Here is a 17,996-nt window from a genome sequence, read left to right as displayed (position 1 = left end):
CTGGGTAAAGTGAAGAGATTTGGTTGCAGAGCTTGGGTGTAGGAGTGGGGCTGATGCAACTGTTTTCCATTCTCACCCCTTCCATGCACTCTCACCTTGCAGACAGCTCTACTTCAAGAGACTATCAAGACAGTTCCACAACTTCTAGATGTCCTGTATTATCGTGCCCCAGAACTGAACTCTGGGAAGGAGAAGAACCTCCTTTGTGATTAGTTTTGGGGAAAGACCGGCAGTAGCAAGAAGAGGCAGATTTAATTGGAGGAAAACAGGCTGCTACTTTTCTGCTCTCTCGTTGCTCCTAATGGCTCCTCACAGCCACAGGATTCTGCTAGCAGAGTGCCAGCAATACACCTGAAGGAATCATTTGAGAAATATTACTGTAGGTATATGGGTCAACAGACAAGGTAAGTTGAGATACAGAGAGGTTTAATTTTTATACCTATTCTTTAGCAAATTGCATCTAGGAATACTACATCTAGACAGTATTATTTAATAAAAGGTACAAGTGGGAAACTGTAGGTGCATTTAAATAGCTTTATTAGTGTCTGTGATGATTTCTTTCACATTTAAATGATACACATTTCCAAAGAACAAGCTAGGGGAGAAATTACGAATAACTTCAAGAAAACTGTGGGTGAGGTAATATCTTTTATCCACCCTGTCTCTCTAATGTCTGGGACCAACAAAGCTTCAACATTGTAAACAAGGAAATCGTGACCAATAACTAGAGTTCTTGACAGATCCATAATTTACTAATCCTTCTGCAAACCACTTTAAAACCATAATACAGAAAATATTTAATTTGTTATAAGGCGATTCTGAAATTTAAAAGACCTCAAAATTAGTCTAAGAAATATACATGCATATGGTAGATGTATCACACTCAAGCTTTATTTATAAAAATTCAGCCATATGTAACTTTTACAGCACAGGGAGGTTTACTGATATATCAAACAATTTGAAAATGAAGTGAATTACTGCTAAACCCCAGAACTGTCAAAAAGTCAATATGTTAGATTCCTTGCTAGAAAGAAAGTTCTTTTTCTCCACCTTTGTGGTACTAGCCAGTGTTCTCATCAATCTTCATCAGTTTTTTAATCAAGCACTCTTACAGAAGACATCTTCATCAATCTTTTTTCTTTTATCAGTCAAACTCACTCTCACATTTGTCAACCCCTATCAACCTGTCAGGTTTCCCTTTTGTGCACCTTGCTATTAACCTTTTATCAATTTATTGCTAGATTTGGGTACACTAGGATAGTTTAAATAAAAGCTGACTTGATTACAGAAATAGTAGTACTTATTTTACAGATACACTATATTTCACTCTGAAGGATCCCAAAGCACTTGACAAAGTAAATACACGCCAGCTCTGAACTGAAGTCATCACTGAGATTGAGGGTTTTAGCCAACTAACATGGAGAACTATGAAATAAAAGTGTGTAAGAGGGGAAATTTTGGACAAGATACGAGAACAAACTTTTTAAAAACCGTATTTTCTACATTTAGGTATTTATAACATGACCAACTAGTATCTGAATGCAACCCAAAATTCAAATATATTGCATCTGAAAGACGGATATCCCCCACTTGCTTTGTGATAGGAATTTATGCCAATGTTCACATCAATGTTTTCTTTTTCCTTTTCCCTGTCATCTTCATTAATATAGTTGTTTTGGGAAAGCCCATGTAAATAAATGACTTATATTTTATTCTGAAGGTACCAAGACCTATATTTATTCTCAGAAGGGAGTACCACAGAAGTAGGCCTGCCTGAAAGAAGCCACAATGCCTTACTCTTGAGAGTTCCATTTGAGTTGCAGTCGCAGCTTCAAGGTCCCTATGAAGCATAGCTCTGTCCATAAACAGCCTCAAAAGTCAAGTTCAGAAATTTACATCATAATAATTATTGGATGGGGTGCCATGGTAGTATCTGAAGCACCATGGTGATGTGTTTTTGATGTACATTGTTGGTTAGAAGGTGAATTGCTTCATGTTGTGCTATCTGGACATCTCAATAAGCACAGGTCTGAGGAACCGCTATAGTAGAATGGATGGAATAAATATTCAGATCATAAAGAAGTGGGAAGCTGTGTTTTAATGAAGGAAATGCAGAGCTCAGAGTTGCTGGGACATTGTAAAGCTGCATATAATAGCAGTTATAGGGTAACCCTTTCTCCCTGTCCCAAATACAGGAGAGGGAGATATGCAGGGAGGGGCAGCTCTTCCCAGCTTTGTCAAGCCCCAGGAAGCCAGGAAGAAGGTGGTAGCTGCTGGCACTTCCCAGGAGCCCCTGAGAAGCTGCAGCCACAAACATTCCCTGGAACCTCCAGGGAAGTGGCAGCCACCAGTCCTGCCCCACAGCTATGGGGATGCCGCAGCTGCCAGCGCTCCCTGGGAGCTTCAGGGAAGCAGCAGCTGCCAGTCTCTCTGGGAGCCTTGGGGAAGCAGCAGCTGCCAGCCCTGCCCCAGAGCCCTGAGGAAGCCACAGTTGCCAGCACTCCCTGAGCCCTGAGGAAGTGGCAGCTGCCCACGTCCTCCCACCCCCCACCCTGCAGCTTCTGTGAGTGGAAAATGTCGGGGGCGGGGAATGGCCGAAATAAGGGACAAGTTATCCATTTTAAAAAATAAGTCGGGTCACCTTTTTGGCGTCCCAAATACGAGACCGTCCCACCCAATACTGGATGGATGGTCACCCTAAGCAGATAGCAGGCTATCCTAGAGGTTTAACATGTCAAATGGGATGTGGGAAAGAAACTAAACCTCCTGTAGCTATGAAAGTATCCCTGTGAATGAGAAGCTGATGCCCTTTACAACCCCTCTTCTGTCTGAAAGGAAGATTTGGAGCCAAGATAGTGCAAAGTTTGTATCCATCCTTCTAGATGATTAGGCAACACAGCAGACCTCATAGTCAAGTGTGTCAAATACTGCAGGCTTATCTTGTTATACAAGCACTGATATTTAATGTCCACTGCTTTAAAAAAATTTTAAAAAAAAAGACATCCCTATGATCATCCTTGTCCCACTGCTGCGTTTTGGGCCTAAATCCAATTGTGCAGGTCAAAGTTGCTGGCTGATTTGAAATGTTGCTATAAATAGCTATTCTCAAACTTCTTAAAAACCTTGCTCAGAACTAGCGTATTTGATATTGTGCAAGACAAGAACAGGCAAAATCATGCCAAAAGATTTTTTTGAGCACTAGCTGAACAACAGCCTTTTTCAAGGTGACTATTACATCACAGTCACCAAAGATGATGCTGAGAACTTCTATCAAAAGGGGGCTCTGGTTCTTACAATTGGCTTCCCTAAGCCATAATAGCCAAATGGCTGTAACAGGCTCTGACATCCTCCAGTAGCTTTGAAAAATTCCAGCTGCATGAACAATCTGAATTCTACGAAGGGTAAACATATACGCACTCCTCTGCATGAAACCAGTTCTTGGGGCCCAGAGACTTTGTCACAGAGCCTAGCAATCTTATCTGCAAGACAGCACTGTCATTTTTAAAGCATTGTATAATATTATCCTGGCACTTACCGACTATCACTGGGGTACTCAGAAAGCTAATCATAGGAACAAGTGCTGGTTCTGAAGAAAAGTGAAGACAATATAATCTGACAAACTGGCTAACAAACAATAATTCTGCTGACTACAGAAAAGAGATTCTTTTTGTGCTGTAGCTTATTAGCTTCCAGTCTTGTTTTGCCACTCACCTTCTGTAGACAATAGTATCCCATGCACCTGAAGAAGCCTGTTTTACTGAGAGACTTTCCATGTAACTGGAGATTGACTTACCATCACAGTGCTTCCTGCTGGCCACTCTGGGAATTAGCTCACAATCACCACTATGCCTCAGTCTACACGTGATTCCCTGTCATCAGTTCTGCTGCCTCCACCATCTGGACACGTCACTCCCAGACCAATGTCCTCTTCGGGACAGGTGAGCAACAGTTCTGCTACTTACCTCAGCAGCCAACTAGATTCTCTAGTCTAAGACCCTGCTTCAGGGTCCAAATGCATTCTGGATTTAGGTCACTCTCCTCAGTGGCAAGTAAACTGCAAAGGGGAGGTACCCAGGCCTTCCCACTACTCTGGGTCTCAGCCCACACACCCTAGAGCAACCACTTACAGCCTCACCTACTATTTCTGGTGACTACTTTCCCTGGGCCAAACCCACCCGCATAGTCCTAACACCTTCCTGGCCCTTGCATCAGTCCAGCCACAGTCCACCAAGAGCCTGCACACCCTCTCCCCGCCAACTGTTCTGTTACCCAGCCCAGCATTTCTGTATTTCAGATGCTCCTCAGCAGCCAGTCCTTCCCACTCAATCTCTAGAGACAGACTGACTGCCTTCTGCTCTGCCCCAGCATGCCCTCTCTTCATTGGCTGTCCCAATAAACCCTTTCCTAACTCACCCGGATTCTGTACAACCCCTCTAAGGCTGCACTAACCCTTGTCTTTCCTGTGTGAGGCCACCACACTACATCCACAGTTTGAAAAACACTCAACCTTCCAACCTAGCTTAGTCAGGGTTTATGGAGCACTTGTTTAAGAGCAGATTGCTAGTTGATCACAGTGTGCTATTATTAGTTATTTCCAGTCACTAAATCATATTAACATTAACTAAAAATACTCCCGAACATTACTTTCCCAGGTAACCAATTCCTGTACTTAGCACAAGGATATTATTTGATCACCAGTAAGACATGAAATGGTCTATACAATCACAGTCTAAATAAGAGAGAAGATAATCTATAACATACTGTATTCAGAGGCGAGCCACACGATGAAAAAGTTTGAAAACTGCCAAGCAGATAAGCTTGCATGTGTATCTGTGGACACAGGACTCATATAATACTGTGTCATTAACCAGATCTCATCTGTGCAAGCCAAGTCAGACATCTCATCAGAACAGGTCATATTGAAAAGTTTATTGACCATTGATCTTCAATTGACTGAAATGAATCTGAAATCTGGCGTCTTTTTTTTTAGTTTTTGTGATATCCCATTGTCTCCCCAGTCCATTGAGCCTCCTTGTAAACACATAGCCTTGAGTCCACTATGTTTGAACCTGTAAGGACTGGGAATGGGGAAATTGGGGTGGATAATTATTACTAGACATTGTGAATTCAATAAATTATGCAGTGTTGGCAAGTTTTCTCAGCCCTAGCAGTCACAATACTGATGACATGGTTCACACAGGACATTTGAGTAACTGATAGTTGGATGTGTGCACATGCAAGCATGATGTAACTGGGTTAGAGCCTGTAAAGCAGTGGTGGGAAATCTGAGGCCCTCAGGCCACATGCAGCCCAATGGGGATCTATGTGTGGCCCACAAGACACTTTGTTTACCATTGCCCATTCACAGGGTGGCCAGATTCTGCTGGCTTCCATCGGCATAGGGCTTTGCTCCCCTGCTGTAGGTGTTACTAAAGTGACACACGCCATTATGGGACAACTAGCTCCCTGTTCAGAAAACTTCCTTATGTGACCCACAGACCCAGTACATTTTTTTCTTATTTTGGGACGCATTTATATATATTTTGTTTCATGGTGATCAAAATCAGATGGAGCACTACTTCTAACAGTTTCTGAAGGTGGGGGAAAAGGGAAATCAAACAACAGTGATCAGGCCAGCCAAATACATCCATTCTATGCAAGCAGACTTCTTGTAGTTTGACTGCATGTTTTTACTGCTGAGTTGCCCGTGTGCTATTATGTCACTTTTCCACATTTCAGAAGTAATGGCTCTTTGTCAAGCACTTTGTTTTCTCAATTAATATATTTAAAATTTAGTTCTAAATCTTACCTTTTAATATTTCTGGGGAGATTTAACCCTCTTTTGACAGACATTATCTATGACGGCATTCAAACCTAGCACTTCTCTGGGACCAACTGTGGGCCACTTTTCAATTTATTTCCTTAAACTAATATCAAGTGGAAGTACTTCTTATTTTGACACAATACATTCTCTTTATATTTTATTCCATTTGGGGTTCACTTGATGACAAAAGGTAAACTACTCTATTTCTTTCATTAAGTGTGAAGACAAAACAAGACTCAGAGCAATCTTCCTGGAAAACTAAAGTTATTCACATGTTCTATATTTCTCAGAACCAAAAAATAACTTTGCAGTGCCCTCTACTGTGCATCTCAGCACCCTGTTCCAATACCATGAACCAGAGAAAATCCACAAAAAAATAAGAAGCCACAGCAGAACAGAAGCAAGCAGCAAATCTGAAAATGCTTTGTAAATAAATAAATACTAAAATGTATTAAATAAATACATCTGAGACAAAGAACTTGATCCTAGACACAGACATTTCTCATTGTTTCCTCCACTCCAACTGTGAGCCAAAACAGGAGAAACCAAGTTATAAAACCTTGATACATATTTCAAGAAAACCAGTTCATTTTTCTAATAGGCTCTCTTTACCTCTATGTTGTCTAGTGAGGCTGTAAACTCTCTGTAACAATAACAAGGATAACAAAGCCTATTCCATAACTCTCACATAGCATCAGATAAAGTTTCCAAAGTCACAACCAAAAGTATGAGCTTAAACACTACATAGGACAATTTGCAGTCTTCTGACTTAAACCAATGCTTGAAGATGAGAAGGCCTATAGGTTGGAACAAATTCTATCAAAAGCATCAAATCATACATAAGACTATGATTTAGTCATGGGTGTTTTTGTAAAAACCGTAGACAAGCAATGGGCAATAAACAAAAATTCACTGACATGACCTAACCATGATTTTACTTAAAATATCAGTGACTAAGGAGGGAGTGGCACTGCTGGCAGACCTGTAGATGAGAGGGATGGGGGAGGAGAGGAAAAGGGCGCAGCTGCACAGGGGTCCAGAGCTCCGTGATCCAAGTGACACTAAGGGCTGAGTGCCCTGGCCCCATCCCTTCTGCAATTGGCCCTGCCCCTTTTGGAGAAGCCCCACCTCTTCCACGCTTTTGCCCTGGGGCCCATAGTGGCTGGGGCGACTGCTGCTGCTGTTTAGAGGGGTGGGGAGTCCCAGATGCAGTAGCATCAGCTGCCAGGGGCTTTCTGAGCAGCAACTGCCCCAGCTGCCAGCTATAAGAGTGCTGCCAGGGACTATGCACCCCATCCAGGGGCCACTGCATGGGGCTGCCCAAGCAAAAGCTGCTCTAACCACCTGCTAAGGCAGGGTGAGCAAACTTTTTATGTTGGGCCCCACTGTTTGCCCTGCAAATAGCAGCCCCTCCCCCTACAACCTGTCTAATGTAACTCAAACTGATGGAAATTTTGGTTATGCTCATTTGCGGAAAAAAAAAATGTTTGGCACGTGTAAGAAAATAACTATGTAGAATGCAAAATCTTTATTCATCCTTATATAAATGTGAATACACATCCATCAAAAGAATAATATATTACATTTTTTAATTAGATGGATGAGCCTGACACCCAGCAGCCAATCCTGCTGCACCCCTTTATGAAAGTTCACACACACACCCCTGCAAGGGGGTTCACTCTGAGTATCTGTGCTAAGGGACCATAGCCAGGGGCCACTCAAGCAGCAACTGACGTAGCTGTCCTTGGGGCCATCTGAGTAGCTGGCCCTGCAGCCAGCTGCTTGGGCGGCCCCTGATGTCAGCCACACTTGCTCCTGTAGAAATCACAGAAAGTCACAGAATCAGCAACTTGCAGGACTTACTGTGACAGACAGAGAGCACTAATCATATAGCATGAAAAAGACAGTTACCTGTTCTGTAACCGGCGTTCTTTGAGATGTGTTGCTCATGTTCATTCCAATTTGGGTGTGCGCCGGTGCATGCCCAGCTGCCGGAAGCTTTTTGCCCTAGCTGATAGCCCTAGGGTCAGTGTGGTGCCCCCTGGAGTGGTGCCCGTACGGCCGCCCAAATATGCACCGCCCGCCTCACCCCTGCTCAGTTACTTCTTGCCAGCTACTCCGACAGAGGGGAAGGTGGGAGGGTTTTGGAATGGACATGAGCAACACATCTCCTGGAACACCAGTTACAGAACAGATAACTGTCTTTTCTTCTTCGAGTGATTGCTCATGTGCATTCCAATTTGGGTGAATGCAAGCCAATGCCTAGGAGGCGTGGTCGGAGCCCCGGAAGGAGTGCGGGACAGCCCTGCTCACCGCAGTGTCTTCCCAGGCGTGCTGCGTAACTGCATAATGTGCTGAGAATATGTGAATGGAGGACCAAGTGGCCACCCTGCAGATGTCCTGGATAGGGTCCCTGGCCAAGTATGCCACAGAGGATGCCTGTTCCCTGGTGGAGTGAGCCCTGATCGGGGGAGGGGGAACCCCCGCCAGTTTGTAGCACTCTCTGATGCAGGCCATTATCCAGGAGGAGATTCGCTGAAAGGAGACTGGATTCCCCTTCATCCTGTCTGCCACTGCAATGAACAACTGTTGCAACTTCCGGAAGGGTTTGGTTGTGTCCATATAGAAGGCCAGCATCCTCCGGACGTCCAAAGTGTGTAAGCTCTGCTCCCTAGGGGAGGCATGGGTCTTTGGATAAAGCACCGGTAAGGTGATGTCTTGGTTAATGTGAAAGGGGGGGGAACACCTTAGGCAGAAACATCAGGTGGGGTCTCAGCCTGACCTTATCTTTGTGAAACACCATATAAAGTGGGTTCACTGTCAGGGCCCTGAGTTGTGACACCCTTCTGGCTGAAGTAATGGCCACCAGGACTGCTGTCTTGTAACTAAGGAATAACATGGAACAGGTGGCAAGAGGTTCAAATGGGGGAGCCATAAGCTTAGACAATAGCAAATTAAGGTCCCATGTTGACGGGGGGCCCGAACCTGTGGTTTGACACTTTCCATTCCCTTCATGAACCTTTTTACCACCGGGTCTGAGAAGACCGATGACCTCACGGCCCCTGGGTGAAACGCCAAAATAGCTGCCAAGTGCACTTTCAGGGAGGATAGTGACAGCCCTGTCTGGCTTAGGGCCAGCAAGTAGTCTAGGACACAAGGTATTGGGGCCTCCCCCAGGGATAACCCCTTTGAGTGGCCCATATGGCAAACCTCTTCCATTTGGCTACATGTTACCCTCATAGAGGGCTTCCTGCTGTTTAACAATACTTCCCTGACAGGTTTGGAGCAGGCCAGCTCGACCGGTCTCAGCCAAGGAGCCTCCATGCTGTGAGATGCAGTGCCTGGAGACTGGGGTGCCACAGTCTCCCCTCCTCCTGTGTCAGCAGATCCAGGCGTAGTGGCAGCACCTCTGGGTCATGAACGGACATCTCCAAGAGGGTCGAGTACCAATGTTGCCGAGCCCAAGCTGGGGATAACTGATGCTCGGTCCAACCGAATTTTCAGCAGTGTTTGGTGGATGAGTGGTATTGGTGGGAAGGCGTACAACAAGAGTTCCGACCAACGAATGCTGAAGCCGTCTGCCCAAGAGCCAGGGCTTCGGTTCTGGTAAGAGCAGAACATCCTGCACTATGCATTGAGATGAGTGGCAAAGAGGTGTACCTGGAGACGTCCCCAACTCTGGAAAATTGAACTCAGTACTTCCATGTGCAGTGACCACTCATGGTCCATGAAGGACCTGCTGAGACAGTCTGCTAGGGAGTTGTGACCCCAGGCAGGTCGAACGCCCTCAGGGGAATCTGGTGCTGGGTGCAGAAGTCCCAGAGTGCGAGGGCCTTGAGACACAGGGATGACAAGCATGCACCCCCTTGTTTGTTTATATAGTACATTGCCATAGTATTGCCTGCGCTGACTGCAACACATTGCCCCTTCAGTTCGCTCTGAAACACTTCGCATGCCAGCTGAACTGCTCTGAGCTCCCGCACGTTTATGTGGAGCTGAGCAACAGTCTTGCTCCACAGGGCCTGAGCCTGGCGATCCCCCAACTGTGCCCCCCAGCCCAGGTCCAAGGCATCTGTGACCAGGGAGAGGGAGGGTTACGGGAGACTGAAAAAGGCACTCCCATGCAGACCGACCGGGCCTCTAGCCACCAGTGTAATGCCGTTAACACTCTTGGGGGGGACTGTCACTAACCTGTCTATATTGTCCGTGACAGGTCTGTATACTGAGGCAAACCACAGCTGGAAGGGGCGCATTCGCAACCTGTCATGCTGGACTACGAATGTGCATGCCACCATGTGGTCCAACAGTCTGAGGCATCCCCTGGCTGTTGTGGTTGGGAACCTGATCACGCCTTGGATGCAAGACACCATGGCTTGGACCCTGCTCTGGGGAAGAAAGGCCCTGGCTTGCTCTGCATCTAGTCGGGCACCCACAAACTTTATGACCTGAGTTGGGGCTAGTACAGAGTTTACCTCGTTCACTAGGAGGCCTAGTGTGTCGAAAGTCTCTCGTATCAGCTGCACGTGTCGCACCACCTGTTGCTACGTCCGACCTCGGATCGCCCAGTCATCGAGGTAGGGGAAGAGCTGCATCTCTTACCTGCGTAGGAAGGCCGCCACTACTGACATACATTTGGTGAAGACCCACAGGGCCGACGAGAGGCCCAATGGAAGGACTGTGAACTAGTAATGGTCCTTCCCTAGCACAAACTGGAGGAACCTCCTGTGAGGTGGATAGATTGCTATGTGAAAATACGCATCCTGTAAGTCAAGAGCAGCAAAACAGTCCCCTCGTTCTAGCATTGGGATAATTATGCCTAGGGATATCAAACTTTACCTTTTTCGCAAATTTTTTCAGGTTTCGCAGGTCCAAGATTGGCTATAATCCCCCTTTCATTTTTGGAATTAGGAAATAATGGGAATAAAATCCCTGCCCCCTGAACTCCTGGGGAACTTCCTCTATAGACCCCTTTTGTAGGAGGGCCTTTACCTCCTGCCTGAGAATGGTCTCATGAGAGAGGGTCCCTGAAGAGGGATAGGGAGGGGGGCTGGGAAGGGTGGGGGGAGCGAATTGGATAGCATATCCCTTTTCTACCATGCGGAGGACCCACTGGTCCGATGTTATGCTGCACCATGCATAGTAGAATGGGAATAGGCGGGATGAAAATAAATACTGAGCTGGAACTGTGGGGGTGGCTGGTGTGTCACTCCCGACTGTCCCACCAAAACTGGTGTTTAGACCCTGGTGGGGGTTTCTGGTGGCTCTGGTCCTGTGTCTGGTGGCCCTGACATCTCTGATTATGGTGGCCCCTCCTCCTGTCCCCATCCCATTGTTGTAGTGGGAACTGTCTGAATTGGGGTCTTGGGGTAAAGTGTCTCCTCTGGGCTGCCGGTGTACAGAGACCCAACGAGCACAGGGTGGTCTGTGAGTCCTTCATACTGTGAAGCCTCTTATCAGTTTTTTCTGAAAATAGGGAGGGGCCATCAAAGGGGAGGTCCTGTATGGACTGCTGCACTTCCTGTGAGAGTCCTGAGACCTGAAGCCATACCCCCCTTCTCATGGCTACACCCGAGGCCATGCCCCTGGTGGCCGCATCCACTGCATCTAGCGCAGCCTGTAGTGCCACTCTAGATATAGAATCACAGAATCATAGGACTGGAAGGGACCTCAGGAGTTCATCTAGTCCAGCTCCCTGCTTCAAGCAGGATCAGATATGAGTCTCTGCTCCTCCACCAGGGCCATAAAGTCTGAATTGGTCTCTGGCAGTAGCAGCTCAGCTCAGGTCCATGGAGCTGGCCATATTACATGCATATATGCCAACCATGGCTTGCTGGTTAGTAATTCTCAACTGGAGGCCACCTGTAGAATAAACTTTCCTACTACACAGGTCTAAGCATTTGGCTTCTTTGCTTTTAGGGGAGGGACCCTGGACCCCCTGCCTCTCCCTGTTGTTCACAGCATCCATGACCAGGGAGTCAGGGGGAGGGTGGATGAACAGATGTTCATTGCCCTGGGCTGGGATGAAATACCGGCGCTCGTTTTTTCTGGGTGTGGGTAAGGCTGAGGCCAGGGTCTGCCACACTGTCTTTGCTGTGTTGGCAATTGTCTTTATAATGGGCAGTGCCACCCTGATAGGTCCAGATATGGAGAGAATGTTTGTAACAGGGTCTGTTTTGTCCCTGATCTCTTCCACCTGCACTCGGGGCCACCTTTCTCAATAACTGCTGGTACGCTCCTCCATCCTCCGTTACCAGGGATGCAGAGGATCCAGCCAACGCCTCATCTGGGGAGAACAAGGACGAGGGCATCGTGCCCTCCAAGCCCATTAGTACGAGGGTTCAGGCACCTCCATTTGAGTCACCAGTACTGTGGTTTGCAGTGCCGTGCTCGGTGCCTGGGGTGAAGGGTCTGTTAATGGCCTATGGTACAGTGCCGTGATGATGTGGCCACATGGCACCTGGGATGGCACCAGTTCTGTCGGTGCTGGCACCCACTGCACCATGGGTCCCAGTGCCTGCAGGGATGGTGCTCAAGTTTTGGTTGGTGCTGGTGCCAACGACTCCACCTGCTCTCTCAGAGGGGCTCCCAACAAGGTGGTTGATGCCAATCTTGGCACCTGGGGAGTGCCGGGCACCCTAGTCAGGAGTCCCACTGCCCGCCCCTGTGCCTCATGGATCGCCCACGGAGTCCAGAAAGGCCACTGTAGGGCATCTTGGGGAGGCATTTGCCACCCCCCTCCGAGGGGCGTCGGAGGGGGTGTCAATGCCTACTGCATCGGGATGATCTTGTACTCCTGCTACAAGCTGAGCTGGAGTAAAAACAGTCCGACTCCAATGCGGACTCTGATGCTGACGACCACAGTGGTGCCGAGGGTTCCATGGTGCCTATCGGTTCCTGCATGTCCTGCTCCGTTTGCTGCAAGGCACTGAGGGAGGTGACTGTTTGAGGGGGCCTCACCAGCATCAGGAACCATGCCAGGGCCCTTAGAGACTGTTCAGATGCCTGTATCTGGGGCAATGAAGGTTCCCTGTGCAGCATCTGCAGAGGCATCATGATTTGCAGGAGGCCTTGCGCTGTGCTAATGGCCTCTGGCGTCGAGGGCAGTCTGGGAGAGTGCGGGCTCCTGCCTCGCGCTGGAGACGACACCCTCACTTCATGACCCTGGTCACGGTGCGATCTGAAGGACTCTCCTGAGGATTGCTGTCGCTTCCTCCTCTCTTGGGATCGACCCCGGTCCCACCTCCTCTTCTTGCAAGGCACCAGGAGTCACTAAGTGCCGAGTCCTGCTCTCAGCACTGGGAGCTTTCTGACGGAGTGCTCTGCACTGACAATGCAGCGCTCTGAGCTCCCACCGGGGAAATGTCCGGGTGCAAGGCTGATTCTTTTAGTAGTACCTTCAGCCACTGAACTCTGTATTTCAAAATCCTAAGCTTTAAGGTCTTGTAAATAGAGCAGCAATCCCAGCGATGGGCCTCACCGAGGCAACTCAGGCAAGCCCTATGTGGGTCGCTTTTGGGCATTCGTTTGCCACATTTTGAGCACGTTTTTAACCCAGGGAGCCAGGCATCCCCTGGCACTGAGGGGGGTTAAAGTCCCACCTTGGCTCACTAAGTGCTACGTGGAACAATTTACAGATGAAAGACAACTATCTAAACAATTTACAACTGTTTTCACTATCAACTAATTTAACACTAAAGGCTACCAGCGAGCGCTCAACAACGAGGGAGCTCCAGCAACCCACACCGCAGCAAGAAGGAACTGAGCAGGGGCCGGGGCAGGTGGGGCATATATGGGCGGACATATGGGCGCCACTCCAGGGGGTGCTGCACTGACCCTAGGGCTACCGACTTGGGCAAAAAGCTTCCGGCAACTGGGCATGCACCAGCACACACCCAAATTGGAATGGACATGAGCAATCACTCAAAGAAGAAGTGATGTCTTCTCAAAAAAGCGAACCATTCTACCAGTATTTTTCACTTACAAGGCAACACCTATAAACTCCATATAAATCCAAAAACAATTGTAACCCTTCTGCCAAAAGGAATTGGCAGCAACCAGGGCTGGGTTCAACATCTATGGGGTTCCTTTTCATCTATCTCACACAGAACTGGCTCAAGGCCCCACCCAGTAGCCTGGGAACCTCACACACCCCCGGGCGCCTCGGAGAGGCAATGTTTCCCCACTTGCAAGCACAGAGTCTGAGTGTAGAAAAGGACTTTTAATAAAAGAGGCAGAAAAGTCAATTGGCATAAACTTGGGAAAATTATCACACCCAGAGTTCATAACCAATCCTCAAGTAACTGTCCCAGCTCAAATGCATTGAGCAATGTCCTTGGCCTCTCAGGCTCACCAGTCCAATACTGTAAACAGCCAATCTCCAAACCCAACTTTCTCCGCCCCTCCCAATTCAAATGCCCCACTTACAACTTGGTCCAGTCCATGTGGACACAGACACCTCACACTGATGCATTCCCTCATGAAACCTGAGACAATGCCACCTTTGCGCTGGTCCAGCATTCTGCTTGCTCCTACCAGCAATCTGCTGGTCGCGCCGTCCTTCCATCCGCTGCTCCTCCTACCGGCCGCCCGCCAGTTGCACCACCCGCTGCTCCCCCTACCAGCCACCCGCCGGTCGCACCGTCCGCTGCTCCTCCTACTGGCCACCTGCCGGTTGCACTGTCCACCGCTCCTCCTTCCAGCCACCCTCCGGTTGCGCTGTCTGCTGCTCCTCCTATCGGCCATCTGCTGGTCGTGCTGTCCATCCATCCACAGCTCCTCCTACCAGCCACCCGCCAGTCGCGCTGTCCATCCATCAGCTGCTCCTCCTACCAGCTGCCCACCAGTCGCACCGCCCACCGGTCGCACTGTCCTTCCATCCGCTGCTCCTCCTACAGGCCGCCTGCAGGTTGCACTGTCCACTGCTCCTCCTAACGGCCACCCACCGGTCGCACTGTCCATCTGCCACTGTGGGTCTGGCCTGAGGCAAAACCCTGTGATTTTAGCTCTTGGTGGCCTCAGCTGTCACACTGTTATTTCAGCTCTTGGTATCTACCAAAGTGGAGTCTCATAAAAATACTAGCATCCAGCTCTATTTTTTAATAGGTGGGGAGGGCTAGTCAAACCAGGCTTATAGATATATGGCCAAGGCATAGACAGGGCCAAGGCGCTCAGCTAGCTGATTCAGCCTATATTCCTCCCTGTCTGCTTTACAATGCTTTAAACCAGGGAGCACTGTGTAATCCATGTCTTATGCAGTTATATTGACTGCCCTGTCCCCAACAATGACTTGGAGCATTGGTGAGATTTCACAATTCTTATACTGAGTGTTAGCATAAATTGTGATTTTACAACAATGTGTTTAGAATAGACAAAATCTCATTGCTTTCTTGATACCCATTAGTCTTTGTTTGGAAGATATCACATATGCACACCTTTGCATTCTCATGCAAATGATCTCTGGGAGACACATTCCTCCCAGCCTTCAGCAGCATTGAGTTCCTGCTGGTACATTCCTTACACAATGTAAGTATATTCATTAATAAAACAAAGACAATTGACTCCAAAAAATCTAATTCACTATTTCTCCTGATCTTTGCTCAATTTATTAAAAGGAAAAATACTGTCCATACCTTTCCTAGTTAAGCAATTCTATCTTTTCTGAACCATTTGCTGACTGCTCCTTTCAGACAATACTTTCTCTTTATTTCTCACACACTAATTTCCCCCAAACAGCTCATCCGGTTTCCTCACATTATGAAACAGCCACAGTTTTGTGGAGCCTCCAAAAGGCATCTCTCACAATGCATAATGCTAGGCCATAATGCTGCAGAATTTATTTTAAAATGTTACTCCTGAGGAGTTCTGTACCAAAAGATTAAAAATCCTGCACTAAAAATAAAATTCTGAGTACAATATTTAAAATTCTGCCTATCTATCAATACATAAATGTGGTGGGTTCCAAAATGGCAGTGGGAAATACGGCCACTGGCTTCACGGAGATGCAAGATTAACCTGTAGCCACCTACCCCTCTCGATGACATGCTGGTGAGGCTGCAACCAAGCCTGACATAGCACAGGGACTGCACCTGCCCCCAAAACACCTTAGAGTCCTGTCCCTCCATACAAAGTATAACAAGACAGCAAGTCAGAGGGACGGGGTCTCACAGGAAGGACTAGAGTTGGCTCAATTTAACTGTGGGGCAAGCAGTATCAGCCCAGTAGGATACAAGTGTGGACAAGTTTAGTGTAGGGGAAATCCAGGAGGGATTGAGAAGGCTTTGTGAGCACAATCTGGGTGTGGGTAGCTCTGCAGAGGGGCTCATTAAGAGGACTCCAGGTGCACAGGGAATGGACAGACGCAGATGAAGTCATTGAGACTTCCCACAGGGAGTCTGGGTGGGGTGGGAATGAGACTCAGCATGGGGGTCTTGGTGGGGTGCATTCCCTAGTGATGATGTGTTTCTTGAGTCTGCTCAGGGTGATGATGTCGTTCAGGCTGGCTTTCTTCTTCAGGTTGTGAAGTTTCCAATTCTAAAAGTGCCCCTTTAAACAACTTTTCCATTTCAAGAGTGAAGGAGCTCACAACATAAGCAGAAGAAAACTGACATCAAAACCAATATAAAATAACTGATATAAGAACACATTGGATGAGGATTATTAAAGGCTGGATGAGAGTTTTGCATTAGCACAGCTAATATTTACTTTTCCTAAAAGTAACGGGGCCAAATTTTATGTTGTTGTTGTCTGACAGAATGATAAAAAATGGAATACAAATTTAGGTGAAGTTACCTTAATAAAGATACCATGGAGATATCAACATGTCCATACACTTACACTAAAACTGAATAATTCAAGAGAATATTTGAGTTCCAACTACATCAATTCTTTTGCAGCAGAATGCAAGGAAGGCAATAAATCTAATCAGTAATTAAAATAATATTTTTCTTACACACCTATCCATCAATGCTAGGTATCCAATCTAACATAATACCCAAAAAATACAAAAGCACAGAAGTTAATGTTAAGTATGCTGCTATATAATGTTAAATTATTAAAATACATTTTAAAAATGGACAGCTACTCCTCTAAAAATGTCAACTTTACCTGAATATCCCATGAGAGGGGTCCTGCTTCTACAACCTGATCTACTAGACGACAGGGGTGTTTTTCCTACCCAGGTACTATTGAGACCTCTTGCAGAAGAAGAGCTTGTAAAATTCACTGTGCTAACATTTCCTGCATAAGAACTCTTGTCCCCAAAGTACGAATCTATGAAAAAAATGCAAAGCATATTTTGAAAATGTACCACATAGATCACTTTGCCAAGTCATAACTAGACCATAAAATACAGTAGGGTCTGGACATTCGCAAGTGCCACACTCGCAAATTCAATTATTCTCAAGTGCCCTCGATTTCCCAGGGTTCCAGGTGGGGAGCACCAGTAGCTGCCGCTTCCCCAGGGCTCCGGGGCCAGAGCGCCGGCAGCCACTGCTTCCCTGGGGCCTCAAGTGGGAAGCTCTGGCAGCCGCCACTTCCCGGGGCTCCCTGACAGGTAGCACCCACACTGCTACTTCCCAGGGCTCTGAGGCCCCCTAAACACACACACATTTGCAAAAATCAACATTCACAAGGGTTCTTAGGATGATACCCTTATGTAATAAAAGATTATGCATAATTTGTGAGGGATTTCTAGCTGGCTAGAAAAGCGGCTGTTTTATTTATCAGAGATTTTCTACTTCCACTTGCTTGTCAATTTCAATAATAACATCTGAAGTTGCAGAAAGTGCTTGTGGAAATTCCCAAGTCTGAAGAGGACCATAAAAAGAATGTATTTGCCTAATATTGAACATACACTTTAAAGCATAATAAAACTGAAGAGAAAGAACATATTCAAAAAGTCATTCAGTGAAAATTATCTTCTGTCTATATGGTTCAACTCAAAATCATACAATTTAAAATTTAAGAATTGGTATGTTTCCCAGAATCTCTATTTTACTGATGTGTTTGAAGATGGATCTGGACTATAATTTCTATGATGGTGCATTTATCTCAGAATTTGTTCCCCTTTTAGTATACTAGAAACATTACAGAAAAACAGGTGCAGCACACACACTCACTACAGCAATGAAAGGGGTTGTTTGGATGCTGTAGTAAATCCACCTCTTCAAAAGAT

The 17,996-nt window shown here is 46.8% G+C and overlaps 1 protein-coding gene across 1 annotated transcript in view; it reads right to left on the bottom strand.

Annotated features, from left to right (window-relative positions):
• Positions 1–17,996, bottom strand: part of MSH4 (mutS homolog 4) — a 77,786-nt gene that overhangs the window by 55,371 nt on the left and 4,419 nt on the right. Inside the window, exon 2 of the mRNA XM_075002573.1 lies at positions 16,928–17,092. Coding sequence (XP_074858674.1) covers positions 16,928–17,092 — 165 coding nt within the window. The remainder of the gene's footprint in view (positions 1–16,927; positions 17,093–17,996) is intronic.

Source organism: Carettochelys insculpta, chromosome 9 (genome assembly GCF_033958435.1).
Source record: "Carettochelys insculpta isolate YL-2023 chromosome 9, ASM3395843v1, whole genome shotgun sequence".
Classification (NCBI taxonomy): domain Eukaryota; kingdom Metazoa; phylum Chordata; order Testudines; family Carettochelyidae; genus Carettochelys; species Carettochelys insculpta.
This window is presented reverse-complemented; position numbering and strand designations above follow the sequence as displayed.